Source organism: Larus michahellis, chromosome 10 (genome assembly GCF_964199755.1).
Source record: "Larus michahellis chromosome 10, bLarMic1.1, whole genome shotgun sequence".
Classification (NCBI taxonomy): domain Eukaryota; kingdom Metazoa; phylum Chordata; class Aves; order Charadriiformes; family Laridae; genus Larus; species Larus michahellis.
This window is the reverse complement of record NC_133905.1, coordinates 14,535,702-14,555,918: the sequence shown is the minus strand read 5'-3', so window position 1 is coordinate 14,555,918 and position 20,217 is coordinate 14,535,702. Positions and strand designations below refer to the sequence as shown.

Genomic DNA, 20,217 nt, shown 5'->3' with positions numbered 1-20,217 from the left:
TGGCTACTTTTTGTTTAATGAAGTGGCATATAATTCTTACTGCTTAAGAGGCACTCTCCTACAGAGCACCCACTCTGATGTCTTTGCAGCAGGAAGTGTAGAGGAGCTCTGTGGGGAAGCACGGCGGGGGCAGGAGCCGGCAAGGCACAGATCCCACCGCAGCTCCATGAGCAAAGCTGGAGATTCAAAACACATTCTCCTTGGAGTGGAGAACAACAATTTTGTTTGTATGAGAAACCTCAAATACTGTAAGAAAGGACAAAACTAGTCATAGTGGTTAAGTTAGTGGTATATACATGGTTTGGCTCAGGGCTTCTTGTGTTCTGTTTTGTTTTTTAATTATTTTTTAAAAAACTACTTGCATTGCCCATGCTACACTGTTTTTTCCAGTCAGCAGATTGCACTGGGGCCTATTCATTCCTGACTGGGAGGGGCAGGGAGGGACAGGACGGGACACACGGATGGACACGGGACAGACAACAACATGAAAATCATTTGCTTGCATTCATTCCCTCTCCCCACACCTAAACTTGACAAGCCTCCTCCTCCCCACCAAGTATATCAAAACCACACCATCGCCATCAATACACTCTCCATCCTCCTGACATCTAACTTGCCAGATTAGCTTCAGGTCATTTTTAAATTTAGGGTCAAGTATGTACATAAAGCTACCTTGCTTTACCCTGTATCTCCTGGGAGTCAGGCTCAGGGGAGGTAGCTGAGCTCTGCTAGTACTTCTTTACGGATGTTTTTAGTATAAGAGAACAGCTGTTCTTACCCCAAAGTGCTAATAAATCCATTTGTTGAGCCCTCTGCGTAGAGAGAACAAATATCTCCAATATGAAGGAAGCTCGACATCTTGTCAGTCATCTCCGGCTTACTGCCCCTAGAAGAATAAAGCAATAAAGCACAACGTTACTGTTTATCAGGCAGAATTTCTCAGTTTAAGCTACTGGAGGTCACAACAACAGAACCCTTTTGCTTTTCTTTGCTCATTTGTTTTAAAAACGGAACACGTTCTTGCACTGGAATTTCAGGTATCAAAGAAAACACAGCACGTCAAAATGCTTGCCTAGGAAAATAAGCTAGGGAAAAGCAAGCGGCTACAGGCATCCCATTTGGTGTGGGACTGTTTTACAGGTAGCCGTATTCGTCCCAACAGATGCTGACAGCCCAGGCGTCCTGACCTGTTTCATCCCGCCTGCGAGAGGGACAGGGAGCAGAGGAGTGGGCTGCCTCCGTTTCAGATCTATTATTTGCACCATCTAAATCACAGCGCATTTCTTTGCCAGATTCTTTGTCAGAATCAAAGGTAGGTTTGAGCATATTTTGCAGGTTCTCTGGTGTGCTGGAGTGGCACTCATGGGAATTGTAACGTAAAATATTGACATGACTCATGTCAACATGTTTTGGTCACATCAAAATATTGACGTGACCAAGACTGAGGTAGCCACCCGCTTACAGCTGCAGGCCCAAAGACAGCAGTAGGTGAAGACCCACCAAATATGCCTCAGAACAGACTTCTGCATGTAAAAGCATAAAGATTAAGGTTTTTGAGAGTCAAATACTTTAAACTATGTACACATCAGGAAGCCAAATCCCTGTGAAATCAGGAATACTTCAATCCTGGTTTTAAAATAGATGGCCTAAATGTAACACTAAGGAGACAGCCACTTAGTGTTGTCAGCCTTCATAGTATTAAGAACTATTCTTATTTTCTTTAAAGCCCCAAATCCTGGACCGAATGATTCAGGACCTACCTGTCATTTCAATAAATATAGAAAAGCAAGTTTCTATCTGTCACAGCAACAAAGAGACAAACAACATGAGCCCAGATAAAAAGAAGCCTAACTGAATAGATTTTCAAAGGTGTCTTTTCCAAGACCATTTACTGCTTTCTTGGAGATCCTCCTAAGCCATGCTTTTTGATCACTGAGTTCAAAACACCGAAATAGCTTTCTACGCTGGAGGTTTCAAACAGCAGGCAGCAATGCAGCTCTTCCAAGCTGCTCCTTCTCGCAGGCTGGTGACTTGCTCTGCAGGGAACACTGCCCGGGACCAGGCTCCCAGATTTAAGGGGAAGAAAAAAAAAAAAAAAGAAAACACTTTCACCCTCTCCAACATCACACCTAAATCAGTTTTAAACGGTCTATCACCAGGAGAACTAAGTAGCAGGATATCATGCTTATTATAGAGCACAACCCTGACATTGTACAGGGGATAAATATTCCCTTTCACTGAACGTTATCTTGTTTACCAAAAGTATAAGGATCAAGTTTATTAAGCAAGGCTGGAGCTCAACAAGGACAGATTCATGGAGATTTAAAAGTTGATGTTGATAATGCACTGCAGCTATGAAAGTGTGAGCAAAAACCTGAAGGTGCGCTTTTCCCCTGAAAAGCTGCAAACAGCAAAAGCTGCTATCCCTCCTCACTGCCTCACCCCAATGTATTGGTGCTGCTAATAACAACAACTACTTTCATTATTATTAAGTCAAAGTACATTATAGACATTATGATGCCTGTAAATCCCTGTGTCATCTGTACAATTAAAAAAAAATTAAGGAAAAACAAAAGATAACAGGCCAAGCTCATATGCAGGGCAAAGAGGTCTCAGCTCCTCGGAAAGCAAATCTGTGCACACACAGAAGCAAACCTTTTGGCTTCACGTTGCTTGTTTAATGCCAAGTCCTTCAGCCCCTGCGTATGTTATACAGTCCGTTCCCATTCTCTCTTGATAAGTGGACGGAAAAACATCACTACCTATTTTAAGATATATGCCACAAAACATACAGAAATATGCTGAGTGACTGAATTAGCATCACTAGAAATACAGCTCTCCTCATTTCCTGACTTGGATGTTAACTCCAAACATCATACTAAAAACTTTTAAGCTCTCAAAATTAAGCTCAGCCCTAAATTAATACAGTCCAAAGCAAAAGGTATCTAAGAACAAGAAGTGTAGATACTTCCAAACTATGCCTTTTTACAATTGCATTTAAGGTGTCCCATTCGGGGTGTGAGGGGGATTATTTTACTGAACAACATCATTTTTCCTTTAGAAGAGGCAGATGTTCACCACAGCTGTTCCCAAGAGAATGTGAAGGTCAAAATTATTGACTTCCATTAGAGAAGAGAAGAATTTATTCTTGGCAAAAAAAAGATATATTATCTCAGACCATTGACCAAAACCAGGCCCAAGGATGGACAATCAAATTCCTGCGTTACTTTCCAGAATATAGCCTCGATTTTCTTGTATTTTGTTTACCCGAGGAAGATCTCAACATACTATGTTGTATACCAAGATACTGTAACAATGACATACTATATTGTATACTGTGACAGTGTAACCCCGACAATAAGCCCTTTCCGCAATTTATTGACATTTCCATTAATAAAACATTTAGCAACTTTATCTATAACCATTATATGGTTATGGATAACAAAAAGGTAGTTTTAAATCTGGAAGCAGTTCAGCTACATGGTATGATTGAATTTCATTGCCAGTTCTGTTCACCAGATCCTTTTTAAATCTTTTGGGCAAGCTTGCAAAGCCATCACTGCAGAGTCAGGTCCTGCTTGGGTGGACCTCAGGATGCAGGATGCCCACAGCACTGCTGAACCCCAACCTCCCCTGTTCCCACCCAGGAGAGCCGTGCTCCTCACGCTTCCTGCTGCTCATCCGCTTTGCTGCAGTTAAGGCTTACAAAGGGTTGAACTGGCCACAATAACCAGATTTTTTACGGCTTTTCTCAGGCAGGCAGTATTTAGCACTTAAGTCCTCACTCATCCCTTCTCTTGCGTTCTTTTTGAATACTGTTTTAACGCCCATCAGCGTGATGTTATCTCCAGCACAGCAGGGGATACTCGGATGCTCTCATGAAGCACGCTGCTGATTCCAAGTAGGGTGAGCCTCTCTAAAATACCTATTTGTCCTAAGGCTTACCCACAGTCAAAGCTGGCATGATGAACACTGTCTACATCTATTACAGTCTTCAATAACTGAATATCAAAATTCAGTCCACTTGACATTTATCTTTAAACATACTGTTTCTGAGGTTGGCCAGTGCTCAGGAACATGCTGAACTGGCAGATGGAATGAGAGACTAAATGACCCAACAGTCCTCCTTACATACAAGATTTACAAGTAAAGAGAATAATTTCTAAACTGATTTAGCTTACTTCAAAGCTGCTTTCATAGTCTCCTCACAAGAGGCTCGTGACACCTAACAAAATTACTCTACTAATTGATCAATTATTTGCATTAAACACTGAATGATCAGCTACCACAAATGGCATATTTTCCAACTCTGATGAGGACAACTGGGATAGATGAGACAAAGTAAAACTGGAAGGTTTTCATATAAACAGCTCTCAATGTCAACATCAGCTCACCATGCTAATCCTCTCAAAATCAGACCCCTATGGGAATCTTCAGCTGGAGAACCCAGAAGTCGAGGCCCTAAAAATCTGCCAACCTTGGCACATTTATCCCAAGTTCACAGCACAGGGACTGAAGAGTACAGGTTCCCTCCTGGACGTGTCAGCCAAAGCATCCGCGTGTGTCCCCTTGGCCAGGAGGGGATGCTTCCCTCCCACGTCGCATTGGCTAAAGCCATGAGGTGACCACCAGAAGCCCCCTGGAAGTGCAGGGCAGGAGGGTTCTCCCCCACGCTCTCGGAACCCAGCTCTTATGGCTAAAAGCACAATCGCACTGCTCCAAAAGCAACTGTGCTCGGTAGACAAATACAACCATCACTCTGCAATTTATTTATTTTAGATAGGCCAGTGCCAAGAGCAATTGATGAATACTAGAGGAGGGACAGCCCAAAGAGAATGTCTGCAGTTATTGCTACACACAATCCCAGTTTTAATGGCACTGTCGCAGCCTCCCAAGAGACAAGTCCTGCAAGAAACCCATCACGTTCCAGCCCTAACACAGCAGTGTCCCAGCCAGGGAGCACTGTCATCCTCTTCACCTTAAATGCTGGGGGGAAAACAAGCACGAAAACCTTCCTTTTGGGTAAACTTGCTTGAAAAACTGAAGATAAAATACTCTGATAAGGAAATGATAGCAGTGTGGCAATACTAGCGTACAAATCTAGCAAAAGCGAGTCAGGTTTCTTCAAATAAATATGAGGCTTGACTCAGGTGGCAGCAATGCTGACAGCAGCAACACAAGTTATTAGAACAACGTTCTTTTCCCACTAAACTGAAGACTCTAATTTTGACAGACAGAAAGACAGGCTTAATTTTTAAGATGCAAAATGAAACGTGAACTAAACATGGACTGTACATTGAGAAACAGACTATATGTCCCCACAGACATCAAAAAATATCTGAAAGACTAACACATTCTACAGTATCTTCTAAGCCTTCACAGCTTGGATTTTTTTGTAATTATGTTGGTGATGGCCTCCTCATGTATATTATTTATATACATGTTAATGTGTCTTTTAAGTATGTTTTATATACAGTTTATCCACACAGGAAAACAAAATTAAGTCTCTGTTTAAGAAGCTACCCCAAAAAAAAACAAATTAGAAACCCGATGAATTTCATGTGAATTGCAAGGTACTGCTTTACAAGTCATTTTGCCACTCTGTAACTTTGCTCTATGGGACTGGATCTGAAAACGCATTAGCTAAATCCAAGCAGCGAATTAAACCCAGGCAAACTTTCTATTCACCTCAAGAGTTTTAGGACTTGCCTTTCCCCTACTGCTCTGTACTGCTTTGGTGAACACAAATCTCTCTCACAAGACCACGAGTTTGGTCGTCTGACAGAACAGAAAGTGCCATAATTATGGGGTTCATTTTTTATTATTTTCTTACTTATAGATTATCTTGTGCATATCCTCAAAACAAGCTGCATTACATAGAGCAAAAGCCAACGAAAAGAACCAATCTTGAAATGCAAGCTAAGCACTTTGACAGGGTTTGTCCAAGCCCTTTACCACCGCAGACCCTCCCTTACAACAGTTCCCACTGGCTTCCAGGAAGACTGAAAGGACTTTCTCATATTTTAGGCCACAAGCAGATCATATCCTTAGCCTGACGGCCTTGAATAAGCCAGTATAAGTTTGATATAGTCACTGAAATTCAACTCTGAGACACTTCAATCCATTTTCTCATGAAAACACATTTCATAATGGTAGTTAAAGCAGAATTAACAGCGCAAACACTTAGAAATCAAACTGACTGTTAAATATCAAATACCTTAATGAGACAGCTGCTTTTTGAAGATCTCAGAATACAAAATGCAACTGCTTTGTAAACATTTCACTCTAATTTCTCCCATCACTCATCTAGATCTTGATGCTAAGTTAGAAAAAACAGGCTTCAGAGCAATGCTGAAAGTTGAATAGCTTTCCTTGAATAGCGGAGTCAAGGCCCCCTTTTGAAGTCCCTCCTTACGGGGACTGTTTGTTACAAGATTTCGGCAGTAGGCTATTCCTCATCTCCAGCAATTTAATGCTGAAAGGCTTTTCAAAGAATCTGAAGCTATTTTGCCGACTCCATGTTCCACATGCCTGCTTTGTGTGGGATTTTAATACTTTAACCTATGACTGCAAATCCTATTTGTAAAATAAACGAGACCAAATATGTCTTATTGCTGACGGTTTGATTTCCAGCAACTGGGATACAAATGACTTAATCTTTTTAAGATGGTTCTAATGATGTTTGTTTTGAGCAAAAAAGCTCCTTGCTGTGCCTTGCAGTCCCATGATGTACTCCATTCTCTATTATCATATTTTCACTGTGTTTTAGTGCTCAATTAAATGGAGCCTGGCGATTTTATGTGTACCGTTACAGAAATTGGGGCAGCACTTTATCAAAGTCTTTTTCACTATTTAGGTTGTTTAGGTAAGAACAGAATCTCAAATCGTACTTAACTGCTTTGACTTCATTCCTGCAGACAGGAAACTCCACAGTGAAAGTCTAATTTTGGTTCCATTTTTAACAGGAAAAAAACCATCAGAGTTTAAGAGTAGAGAGACAACAAAGCAGCAAGCAAAGGGCTGCTTAATGGCATAAGCTATTGCCATGCATTTGAAGAAGCATCCCTAAGTCAACAGATACTGTTAACATGGCTGCAAGACTTGATCAACTGAGAACCCACAAGACCAGGTTTGTGTGTTTGAATCCAGTGGAACTGGGTACTTGATATTTCTAAATCAGGCCAAGCAAGCTAACGTTTTTTTAAATGCACCCAAACCCTAACCCCCTAGATTTAAGTGAAAGTCCAGTGCTTAAACAATTTGGTAAAGCCAAACTTTAGAACATGATTACTCGGCCAAAACTTTGGCCTTGTAGGCTTTACTCAGTGATTCTCCTAATGAATCTTTCTCTAATGATTTCCATGTTTTTGAATAACACCCACCCAGCATTCTGTATCTACTTTTAAGGTGCAGCTACCTTTTTAAAAACTGAAATCAAAACCTGATGTTTCCCATTCTTCTTTCAATAAAAAAAAAGGAAGATTTCCTCCAAGAGTGCTGTGAGAAAGATTCATAAGAATCCCATTAAAACAGCCAAAGCAAGGAGGAAGTGGCCTATTTAAAAGATCATCTAGTGAATAATCACTCTTCTGGGGCCGCAGGATGGAGCACTGTCATTTGCAAAGCTTCTGACTTAGCAAATGGAAAAGGAGCTCTTTGCACACATGGGGGAAAGACAAATACATTGGATTTTGGGTGGCAGAGCACACAAAGGGATACGTGCCATGCACCCAGCGGGCCATCTCAGGGAAGTTCGTTCACTCCCCATCTGAGCACCAAGTCACCAGCAGAATGAAATCCTGCCCTTTCTCAACCACTGACGCCGTTCGTAGCATGCGGATGGGGGACCCACATTGTCTCCAATGCCAGGATCCTCACCCTCGCACGCTGCAGCTCAGGAATGCTCAGGAATCACATTAGGTTTTGAGAGGGTTCAGCACTGCTAAGGTTACGCACATGTAGTTACATTTTAGAGATAACGCATTAAAAAAAAAATCAGCATAGTACATTTATCTACCACATGATCTTGTTTTCCACTTAACTGCCACCTTTCATGTCCAGGAGCCCGCTATCTGACGACAAATTGTCATTTGATGAACCGTTAGATTAAAGGGGAGAAATGCACTTTCTCAGAGGAAGTATTTTTCCTCCCAACGCTTACAACGCAGCAGATTTTTTTCTATAGTTTGTGTCTGAACAGGCAAGATGGAGGCTGTGGCCGAGGGGAAGGAGGGAGCAGCACAGTGCTATGACTTTCTCAAGGACACGCAGCGGGTCAGGCTCAGAGCCCAGATCTGAATCCAGGTCTCCTGAATCCCCATCCACTGGTCCACACTGCCCCTCTTCTCCCAGGAGGAAAATCAGCCTCATTGCACATTTAATCAAGCATACATTTCCCCTTTTTCTTGAAGAAGTTGGAAGAGGCATGTAAATTCATACAGCAAGACGATGGCCAAGTTAATTATGTTCTATTCATAGTTTCTGCCACTCCACATATAAATAATTTATTTTTTTACCATATCAATGACAAAGTTATTCAGAAGTTACCATTTCATGGGTGCAACAAAAGTCAGTTTAATAAAAAGGGAGAAAAAGATATAAAGTAACTCATTTTGATAACTTAAACCTCAGTAACTCCTCAATACAGGGAAGCAAACATTCACAACGTCCTTTTCTCCTCAGAAGGAGCACCTGCATATTTTTTTTATTTGCCCAGTGCAACCACACAAGCTAGTTACAGAAAATTCAGGTCCGAAGTAACACAGTCATAACAACACACTAAGCAGAAGTTACACTTTGACAGTGATATCTTATACAGCAGTCATCAGACTGATGTAAGAAGCGTGACTGACAGACCCTATTGACAGGCATCTGCAGAAAGCTGAAAAAAGAAAATCTATTAGAGATACACTGTCGGGGGGGGGGGGGGGAAATAATTTTTTTTTGTTTCAAACTGAGTATGACCTGACAGCATCTTTTTAATCCCATTAAAAGTAAGAAGCACTTACTGAAGTTGATACTTACTGAAGTTCGTACTTCCTGGCTCTAACCCTGATGGGAGAAGGCAGCTTAGACGTCAGCCTCTGGATGAGGCCCCTACAAGCACACAATGTTTTCCAGCATATTTCTGTTAGAAGGAGAGAGTTGGAACACGCCAAAAGAACCAGGGCAACCAATGTCATGGGATAAGAGAGTAAGCTTGGTTTATAACACCAACTGGAGTTTGGCCAAGGAAGAAGAAAGTACAGAACAGTCCCAATTTCATTCTGCATGGCCATATATCTACCGAGGCTTCACCACAGAACAGGCTGTCTCCTAAGCCCAGTTCCTCGCATCAAGCCTCCAAGCTTCCTTCCTCACAAGATACACATTCTTTAGCAAATGCAATACTCCATAAATTTACCAAAATAATTTCCTTCTGCCAGTCCATCTCACTAGCCTTCATCTGCCTCTGACCCTACTTGCCCAACACTTCCACCCTTCCCATGTCCTACACCTGCCATTTCTCCCTTTGCCAATACTGCACCTTGGTGGAGGTTCTCTGGCCTCCATGGTGGCACTGCTGTCGTTTTCCAGGACTGGGCTTTGCTGGATCCCTCCTGGTTGCCTTGGGTCCCCGTTGGCAGTAAAGTCAACGCTTTTCTTCCACTAGCAAGTCTCTTCTATTGAAGGCTTCTAAGTCTTCTCCTGTCTTCCAGCTGCAGCAACCGCTACCAGGCTAAGCTCACTGCTCTTCCCTCCTAGACACCTCAGCAGGCATCCAGGTCTGCAGACTAAAACCTAAGTGCCTGTGACAAGCATCCGAAGAGGAGGAGCCACTACCAGCACGTGATTAGCACGTGTGGAGAACCACTGGTGGCCAGGGGACCTACTTTGAGCCCTGCTGATCTAAAAACCCCGCTGGGTTGGGCTCTTTTATAGATGAAGGCTCCAGTTCCCAAGTTCCCTTGTACACGTTGGCCCCTCAACAGTAATTTTCTAGAATGCAAGCACAAGTCATTCTTCTGAAGCAAAGGTTCAAAATACTGTACCATCTTATCTCACAAAGAGCATTAGCAACCGAATCCACTTAACCCTTACAGACAGAGGAGCGTCCAAGGATTGTGGAGTTATTTTAATCATAAGTTTTCAATTAACGCTTTAGATCAAGCATCATCAGCCAACTCAGGTATCTGCATTTGTGTTCATGCATCCCTCCTTGGAGTGAGAAATGGGATGCAGACAGGACATATCTGGACTGCGATCAAAACCTTCTTCTTCAGAACTTCTTGGCAGATTTCTGAATTTCTGAAGAAGTAGACAGGATGGGCCAAGGCACAAAAGAAATGTTTACAAAAGTTTCTCACCAAACTGCTACTAAACAATTCCCAGAAATTTAAAAAAAAGGTACGGCCTTTTGGCAGTGGCTTACTGTGATCAGAAATTTCTTACATGTATACACACAAAGATTACTGTCTTTTGACTGCAGACATCTTGCACATGGCAGGGATGAGGAGAGAAAGAACTGTTTGTTTACATCATTACATCTGGATCCAGCATGCGAGCCTCTTTCCTTATAGCTTAGTATCAGATTACTCCAAAAGCCAAAACATTATCTAACATCCTAACCCAGAAATTTGCTTCATCTGGCACTCAGTTCTCTCAGAGCTATTTACCACCCTTTGACAACCTGTTCAGCCGAACGATCGGGGAGGTATGAACACTCAGCTTTCTGCAACACTCCTCATGCTGGCGTTTTGGCACACGAGGATGCAGTTACATCGTCGCAAGCCGTCAATCAGCAAAGTAACACGCACTTCCATGCACGTGTCTAACGTAGTTTTCTCTCTAGAGGGTTAATTTGCCCAGATCTAAGTGATCATTTTATTCTTAATATAACACTGTTAGGAAGGAAAAATAAGTTCTGATCTAAATTTTGATAGGCTTAACCAAAACCACAACTATGAAAAGGAAACTTTTCTGAGTTCAGAACCCACAGCAACATTTTGCTCGTTTGAATTACAGTTCCTATAGTTTTTATCTTAATTTTTTTTTCCCCAAAGGTATTTGGTCCCATAAAACATAACTGATCTGAAGACTTGGAAATTTATTTTCTCAACAGGTACACAAGAAGCAAGAATAACCCACGCTTCCTGCAGCTGCCTCTCCCAATCTAATGAGCAGTTGCAGAACCCTGGGAAGAGGGATTTGCCTCCATACCCAGCCACCGTTCATCTGTGCCACGACAGAGAACCAGGGAATAACTGCTGTAGTGTTTTTGTAGCGTCTGTTGGGAACAGAAATCAGAAAGGAATATCGAGCCTGATCAAAGCTCATGCTGCTTGGCATCCTGCCTCCCGCAGCAGCCTCTGGGAGATGCACAGCGGAAGGGCACAGGAATCACTTTGCATAGCTATGGACACGGATAGGATCTGGCTTAGCAGCCCTGAGATACTGTCCAACAGCTTTTCAAGTCTTCTCCATTACAGCACCCAGTAAAGCAATACCTGCCTGTACCCAGCACAGGCCACTATATGAAATTGCTCAATGGCTTTTACTTAATTTTCTGTACTATCACACAAAAAAAAAAAGGCAGAAAAAAGGCTCCAGGCTACTGAAGCAACAGAGAGTAGTAAAGGTGCTATCTCAGCAGCAGAAAAAAAATAATTTGGAACGTACTGTTAAGGCAGATTTTTATAAAACCAGAGTAATACCACGGTCGCATTGTGACAGAAATGCTACATTTACATAACTTTCTAGCAGCACATCATTTTCTACCTCTAAACCCCTCTGGTCTCCATAAGCTGCTTTGGCGAAGCTGCCTTCCCTCACACTCACCCACAGGCGAGCGAGCAACTTGTCTACCAGCTACTACAGAGCCACTACCCTCATCCCACCTCCCACGGGATCCTGAGATTCCTCCCCTCTTTAAGACATAATCCTACAACTATCTTATATTTATGGGGTAATAACGTCTCAAAGACTCCCAGTACACTTTGCAACTTGACACATTGGATACTCCTAAGGAGTACGCTATGCACTGAAGAGTTACCACGCACAGCATCACGGGGGAACAGCACAGTCAACAAAACAACCAGAACAAGCTACACCTGCTCTGCTGACTGCTTCACTGAAGGGCAAGCTCAAGACAAGGGCTCAAGATACCTGGGTCCTGTTTTAAGCCTGCTTTATAGCACCAAAAAAGAAGTTTCACCTCAACACTGTCCATTCTGGCGATTTATCAGGATAGACCAGCTCATCTTACAGGAAGCAGCTGAAAGGACTCCTGCTTCCAGAATAGACTTCTGGATCACACCGGCCCATATCTGATCAGTCACTGGGACTGTCACCTTTCCCCTGGTGCACACACACAGTCCTGGCGGAGCTGGAGCCTTGCTGGCCCACCATCCAAAATCTGCCACTCCTGCAGGTCACTGTCCATCTTCTCACAACTGCCACCTGGCAATGCTCATTCAGCATTCCTCTACAAAAACAGTTACTATAAAATTAGACCAAAGCCTCACACCCCACAGCAGCATAGATTCATGGTTTGCAAGGCACACTCTAAATTGCAATAGCACCTGTGACCAGCCAGGACTCCAGATTAATTTCCTTCACCTGAGCTTGATTTTTCCACTTTCTAATCTACCCCACACCACCACAGATGGTGCTGAGGTGATGCAAGGGGATGACAGTACCATGAACAAGATTGCATTACACCCTTTGTTTAAAACCAGAGACCATAGCTGTCATTTACACCACCCTGTTTATCAGTCCCAGTATTCCTCCTCCATCCAGTTGTTCTTACCCAGACCTGCAGCTCCAACAAGTCACTGAAGAAACACACGGACCAAGCGCTCGCCCATTCGGTGTTCTTCACCAGGTCCTCTTCCACCCTCCAACCATGGCATTCAGGACTAGCAAATCTTAGAAAAATACACTATTTCCCACAGTTAAGCTCCACCCCACAATTGCAAAGGCAAAGCAAAGTTACACTTGCTGTTTGTTTACTTCCTAATTTATGAACCCCTGTAAGAGGAAACCAGATTGCTCCCTATTTCAAGGCTTAATCAGCGCTGCAAAACAAGCAGATGGGGAAAAAACTCATTGAAGCAAACACTTTAATCTCAGGGTGGAATAAGGTATTTTAAAAAGAAAAAAATTGTTATTGACAAATAAAAGATGGCTTAAAGTACACATTAAAAATAATCAGCTCAGCAAAGAGCTTACTTGACAGCCCTCCTATAACAGCTTGGTTTGAAAAACACTGGAACTGTGTTTTTCATTTCCACAACAACTCCTGTTTTGGTTTACACACACTGACCACTACATATTCACACCATTTCAAGTGGTTTCTGTAGCAGTCAACTTCCACATTTGTTTCATCAAGTGTCCTGTTACAGCAGAATTTTTGTCCTAATCAATGCCACCAATTTTCTCACTGAACAACCAGTGTTGGACAACCAACGCCTTGTGACAGTCACGACACCATGCAACACTGTCATCCTTTCAGGCACTGACCTTACACCAGTAAAACCACTGAGCCTTTAGAACCTGGGATATTTGCTGTATAAGGAAACTGACTTAAAGTAGAGGTTCAGAAAATAAACAAAAAAACCCAGTGCCTGGTAGCCCATTAACTTAGCCACATGGAAACCACCAAGGGAAAGACAGCATTCACATTGCATCCCATGCGCATGCAGCCGAACCCTGCAAGAAAAGCAATTCAGATGTAGGCCTTTAGACCTGGCTCTGAGTCAGGGAGTCTTTTGGCTCAACAGGTTTGGGAGTCCTAGGATACCAGGCAAATTTCCGAGCACAGGAAAAGAAACTCAAAGGCAAATAACAAAGTGCACATTTAAGAAATAAAACACATGCACAGGTACTGGCCCTCATTAAATAAATAAAAGGAACAGCAACCACACGCACACACAACTCCATGCACAACTTCAAGTCACTAAATCTTGGTAAGGCAAGGGTCTGGGTTGTATTAGCCACGTTTTCCCTTCCTGATGTGCGAGTAATGACAACACAGCCCATTCCATCTGCAGCTGGGCAGGCACACGCCAACAGCTGCACGGCACATTCGGTGATACGTTTGATGCAGTAATTAAAATCTTTCACCTGTTGGGAGCTTTTTATACAAATTACTGCGAGCCAGACTGAATCCACACAGGGCAGAGAGGTTTTATAGCAGAGTTTGGGAAAGCCTGGCCAGCCCCCAGCCATCACCGCTGTGCTGAGCACGCGGGGTAACACAAGGAGGGTCCATGGAGCAACAGGCATATGTAGCTGTCAGAAGAACCACAAGGCAGCCTTCAGCCCCAAAACAACCAGCAATAAGTGAGCTTTTCACATCAGAATTATGGCACATACCACATACACGGGGAATGCACAAGTGCCCCCAACCCCCCCGCTGGAGCCCAGTTATCGTAGTCCAGGAAACAGCCAAACATTCAGCCCATCAGACCAGTCACCGAGACCCTCAGAAACACCCACTCGCAGTTGCCCGGCTTGTGACTATCTCGGAAGAAGCTCGCCCGTGGCCAAGTCCCCACCAGCGCTCCCAACTGTTTACATAACGCGGAACGTCCCTTTCCAACGGCGCCCCAAGTACGGCAGGAAAAACAGGGGGAAAGTTGGAACGGACTCGCTGCCCCGCCGCTGAGGGGAGGAACGGTGGCCAGCCCCAGCCGGCGACTCCGGCCCGGGGACGAGCCCCTCCATCCGGCTGCTCGCCAACAGCCGCCGCGGAACCGCGCTCCGCTCCCCACGGGGCCGGGAGGGCGGAGAGATCTCTGCCCCGTCCCGCGGCCGGGCACCGCTCCGCCGGCCTGGCCTCAGCACCGGGCAGCATCCCGTGAGCCGGCCGGGCGCCCGCAGCCCAGCGGCGGCCTGGGGAAGGGGGCTGCCCCGGCGGCCGGAGCGGAGCTGGGCGGGCTCGCCGCCTCTTCCCTCAGCCTGCAGCCCCCGCCCGCCCCCCGGCCCTACCTGGCTCCGGTGGCGGCGGGGCGGGCTAGCGGCGGCTCGGCAGCCCCATGCTGGCGGCGCGGCGCTGCCCGGTCCCGTTAGGATGGAGGCTGCGCCGAGCTCCCCCCACCCGCCGCCGCCTCAGCTGCACATCCACATGGTTACTGCGCTCGGAGCTCACCGCCGCGCCTTATATAGGACCGCAGGGGGCTCTGGGTAACCGAGTCCTGTCGCAGCCGCGCCGCCGCCGCGCAGCGCCCCGTGGGACTACAAGTCCCGGCGTGCAGTGCGCCGGGTAGCGGGCGGGACGGGACGAGCCGTCCGCTGTGGTGAGACCCCCCTCCAGCTCTGGGGCCTCAGCATCAGAAGGACACGGACCTGTTGGAGCGGGAGCAGAGGAGGCCACGGAGATGCTGGGAGGGCTGGAGCCCCTCTGCTGGGAGGACAGGCTGAGAGAGCTGGGGGGGTTCAGCCTGGAGAAGAGAAGGCTCCAGGGAGACCTTGGAGCCCCTTCCAGTCCCTAAAGGGGCTCCAGGAAAGCTGGGGAGGGACTCTGGATCAGGGAGGGGAGCCATGGGATGAGAGGGAATGGTTTTAAACTGGAAGAGGGGAGATTTAGATGAGATCTGAGGAAGAAATTCTCTGCTGTGAGGGTGGTGAGCCCCTGGCCCAGGTTGCCCAGAGAAGCTGTGGCTGTCCCATCCCTGGAGGGGTTCAAGGCCAGGTTGGACGGGGCTTGGAGCAGCCTGGTCTGGTGGGAGGTGTCCCTGCCCAGGGCAGGGGGTGGCACTGGGTGGGCTTTAAGGTCCTTTCTAACCCAAACTACTGTGAATTTATGACCCTCATAGGAAGGCCGGCACTGCAGGCTCCCCGGGCCCAGGCACTGCTGTGGGGGCTCCATCATCTCCTGCCAGGCCCATGTGTTCAAGATTGTCCTAAATTCCGTGGGTCGAAACTGTTATTCTGTCCAGGGGGGCTTCAGGCAGAGCTCTGGCACAGGGTGGGTAGTGGGAGGCAGGTGGGACTGTCACAAGTAGCGGGATACACCGGCATGGTTTTACCAGCCACATAAACCACAAGAAAATCAAGCCAGAACAAATAAATCCTTTGTAAATGCAGGTCTTCGCACGGTTTAGGATGCGCAAAATAGAGGAATCATGCTTAAACCCTTGTGGTTAAATATACGGGATTGCAATTTCATCAGGTTATTTACACACACTGCTTCCACCACTGGGGTAATTCCGTTATTGGAAGGTCAAAGCCTTTCCCTGAGAATGGTCAGCTTACCCAAGTGCAGTAATGTGGGGTAAACCAGCTGTCTGTTGCAGAAGAACAGTTTAAAACTTTGAAAGCAGTGAGTTTTACTTGGTTTCCTCTTCGGTAAGATTGTCTGGCATAGGGATGCTACTAACATTTCAGCCTGTCTACTGACAATGCAACTTAAACCAGAATGACCAGCAGAGATAAAAAAGAATCATAGAATCATAGGGTTGGAAGGGACCTCTGGAGATCATCTAGTCCAACCCCCCTGCCAGAGCAGGGTAAGTAGTAGTAGTACTTCCTTTGATTTATTACATTATGCAATTGTTTGTCCTTAAAATATCAGCCAAGGTATATTGTCCAAGATAATACTGTAAATTTTATGCCCTCTGTAGGGTACACATGGCAATGTTTGGCAGCATAAAGTGCCTTGCAGAAGTGGATGCAATTGTTTGTGCTGCAGAACTGCTGTATCACTTTAATTGGCATAAGGCGAAGAAAACACTTCCATCCTCTCCCTTCCACCCGCACATACCTGCTGCTGTTGATAGCAGGTGGGAACTGGTGTGTCACTGCTCATTGCTTGTTTTCCTCTTGACAGCAGACTGCCACCAGAGGAAGGGAACAAGTCCGGATCAGCCTGTGGTCCGATTCAACACAACCTACCACTATATTGGTTATTCATTAAAAAATAGCATCAGAAGAGTTGTAATTATGGTTGTCAAGCAAGATATATGCAGAAGTTGAAGTCCATGACTTAGGAGCTTAAGCAAAGGTCAGTGAATAGACTTCTATGATTTTTATAAATGGCTGCAATACTACAAGCCATTACTCATCAGAAATTTGGCAGAATAATGGTGCCTAATATCATTAGGTAATCCTAATGAATTCTCAAGTAATCAAATCTAATCTCTGGATGAGTTCAGTAGGCTGAGGGCAGTGAATGGCTAGAACGTCTGGTGCTCTTAGGCAGTGACATAAGGACTGTCACTACAGCCAGTGGCAAAGAGCTTTGCCCACTGACCACCCTTAGCAGTTATGCTAGCAGTATGCCTTGAAATATCTTCATTACCGCTAAATAAGAGCAGCAGTATGTTAGAAGTCGCATGTTTTGGGGTATTTCCCACAGACAAAGGATGGACGGGTCTCCCAGCCACACTCAACCTGACAGTATGAAGTTCTGTGAATATGGGATGCATAGGAGACAGCGGAGGAGACCTGGGGACACTCTGCGCTATCCCAGCCTGGAAATCCTCAATGTGTTGTCCAAAGACTTGCATATATCTCTCCATACTTCTCCTACAGCAGCCATGTCCTTTGTCTCCTGCTGCTTCTGCAGCCTACCAGTCCTCTGATCTTGCAACCTCTCCAGAAGGTAGAATATCAAAGGCTACATTTTCTCCCATGGACCACATCTACTTCTGTGTCTTGGTCAGTTCTTCAAAGGCCGTGGAGGTTGTGCTACTGAAAGCCCTTCAGCCAAAACCACTGATCAGGTACTGCAAAGAACTTGCTAGATTTGAAGGGGTACCGGCAAAGACAAAATCATCACGAACATTTCCAACAGTGAAAAATGTTTCTGTTTCTCTTTGGGAACTTGCTTTAGGATGTTGCTGCAGGAATGGTGAGTTCACAAGGTTCCTATAACTTTATAGCTTTAAGAAGAGATGAAATGCTAGGGCAGTCTGCGAATGAAAAATTTCACACTTGGAAGTACCATAGAGTTATTCTCTTAAAGCAACTGTTTCATTGATAATTGGAACTAGAGCAGGTAACCCCTGAGATGGGGAATAGAGTCCTATTCGCTCAGTAGCAAACAAGGGGTTGGGCTTAGATTACATGCACATACACAAAGAGGGTCTAAGGAATCAGAACTGTTCAAGAATTCAGAGAGGAAATACTGAAAAAAATACTACTTCATAGATATCACTTCAGTCTTTAGAGTGCTGTAATACAGATGTTTAGCCCAATCACATATGTGATTTCTGTCACAGGAAAACACCTTGCAAGAGATATTTTCTGCTGCTGGGGAACTCTGTTCTTTTTCTCTTTTTTGAACCTTATTCCATCACTACCTTATTTGTAGCAATTATGTGAATTCACCATTGATGAAAGACGTTAAGATGAAGTTTGAAGTCTTTCATTTGCCAAGAAAAAGAACAATATTGTGTTGTTTTATGCTGCCGCATTTGCAATTAACTGTTGACTTCTTCGGACTATTTTGGACAGAAGGCACTCCAGCCTGCTGGGTACGTTCGCATGTTTTTTTGTCTCTGCTGTTGGTTCAGCTGCACAAGCAGCAGCCCTGGAAGAAAAATTAGAACAGAAGATATTCCAGGCAGCCACCAGGACTCTAAGGATCAAACTGTCTAATCTTGTTTGTGGCTGGTCTTCATGATGAGGTAGATGATCACAAAAGCTTCCCGTGGTCAGAGCTGTCCATGGCAGTGCTGCAGCACTAGATTAAAAGCACCGCTAACAATAGGGACAAATGCTAGGCAACATGTCAGCTTTTCAGCTAAGTGCTGAAAAGTCTCTCGTCTCTATAATATTTTAATAACAGTGAAATCAGCGTCTTAATCCTGAAGCATGGTGCACTCAGTGCAAGGAAAGAGAATAATTAAACCCTGTGCAGAAGAGATTAGCTGCCTGTGAACAAATGACTTAGGAGCACAAACATGATCAATGAATGACACCAGCGAAAGTTCTCAAAAGACCTCAGGATTACAAACTGGAAGTTGGATGTTGCTCAGAAGCAAACTGTAATTTTAATTATTTCATCTAGTCTCCTGAAAGAATAACAAACATAAACCTTCATTATGAAAGTACACAAATGATGCAGAAAAGAATTCTAGGAAGAAGAGCAACGAGAACAAGTGGGCAAGATTCACTAGAGAACTGTCCCAGCTCATTAGAAATTAGATGATTTTATTGAATTCCATCATGACACAGCCAGAATCCCATGGCTTTAATAAGGGGAAGTTATCCTGGCAGACTGCTTTCAGTTCTAGAAGACTGTAGAATTTGGATACCTAGATTTTGCTGTTATTTTAGTAAATTTCATTGGAAATGTGGAAGGAGAAAATGTTATATTTACTTTTCATTTTCATGGAGATTCTATGAAGATCACTGTTTCAACATAAAAGGAATGTTTACATTTCCTGACCCTGAAGCAGCAAGGGTTGATTTTATAATTAAATTTGCATTCATTTGTTTTCCTGCACTCTGCTGCTTTTCTAAGTACGTCACAGGGCAAAAGGGACTAATGATGGATAATTGAAATGCATGCTTGTGAAGACTCCCAGCACTGTCATTTTACACACAGTAAAATTTCATACAGCAAATACAGTTGAATAGTGTTCCTTTCCAGTACCAATACAAACCAAACCAAACCCTCCTTCACTATGGCCATGCTTCTTTTTGCTGCACAGTCCTAATCTCTATGGGGAAAAATTATATTAAATCTTTTGAATTAATATCCCACAGAATAAGTAGAGATTTCTTTCAGCATAGTGGAGGATCCAGAAGAAGATCCATTCCGTTGACAGTCCTGAACAGAAGCTCCCACACAAAGATTTACATGACAGAGCACCAAAATCTTCAACAACTACAGTGAAGGAAAACCGAAGGAAAACAAGGGCATTACCAGTTCCCTGATGTAGAAGGTATTGACAGTTGTGGATGGAGATGCTGATCTCCATCTGCCTTGGGCTGTGTACCTGGCTGTGCAATGCCTACACAGCAACACAAAAACAGAGCACCCTTTCTGCCTGTGAATGAAGGAGCAGGACTCTGGATTTGTGTCACAGAAGGTGGCAGGCATCTGCACCTCCTGCTCCCCCAGCTCCTTAGCGGGGAGACAGAGAGTGGGAAGAGCCTTTGCCTTGATTGCAAAGTCCCAGCCAGCCAAGCTGGCACAGAGCAGGGTAGTAATTTGCTCCTTGCTACTAACAGCAAATTGCTACCTCTCCCAAGAGCAAAGTAGGAGGCCATTGTGCCTCTGCAAAG

The 20,217-nt window shown here is 44.6% G+C and overlaps 1 protein-coding gene across 1 annotated transcript in view; it reads right to left on the bottom strand.

Annotated features, from left to right (window-relative positions):
- Positions 1-15,117, bottom strand: part of ITPR1 (inositol 1,4,5-trisphosphate receptor type 1) — a 182,507-nt gene extending 167,390 nt beyond the window's left edge. The window contains exons 1-2 of the mRNA XM_074603193.1: positions 14,971-15,117; positions 779-886 (exon numbers count right to left, since the gene is read on the bottom strand). Of these exons, the coding sequence (XP_074459294.1) occupies positions 779-870 (92 nt within the window). The 5' untranslated portion in view covers positions 871-886; positions 14,971-15,117. The remainder of the gene's footprint in view (positions 1-778; positions 887-14,970) is intronic.
- Positions 15,118-20,217: the final 5,100 nt, after the last annotated feature.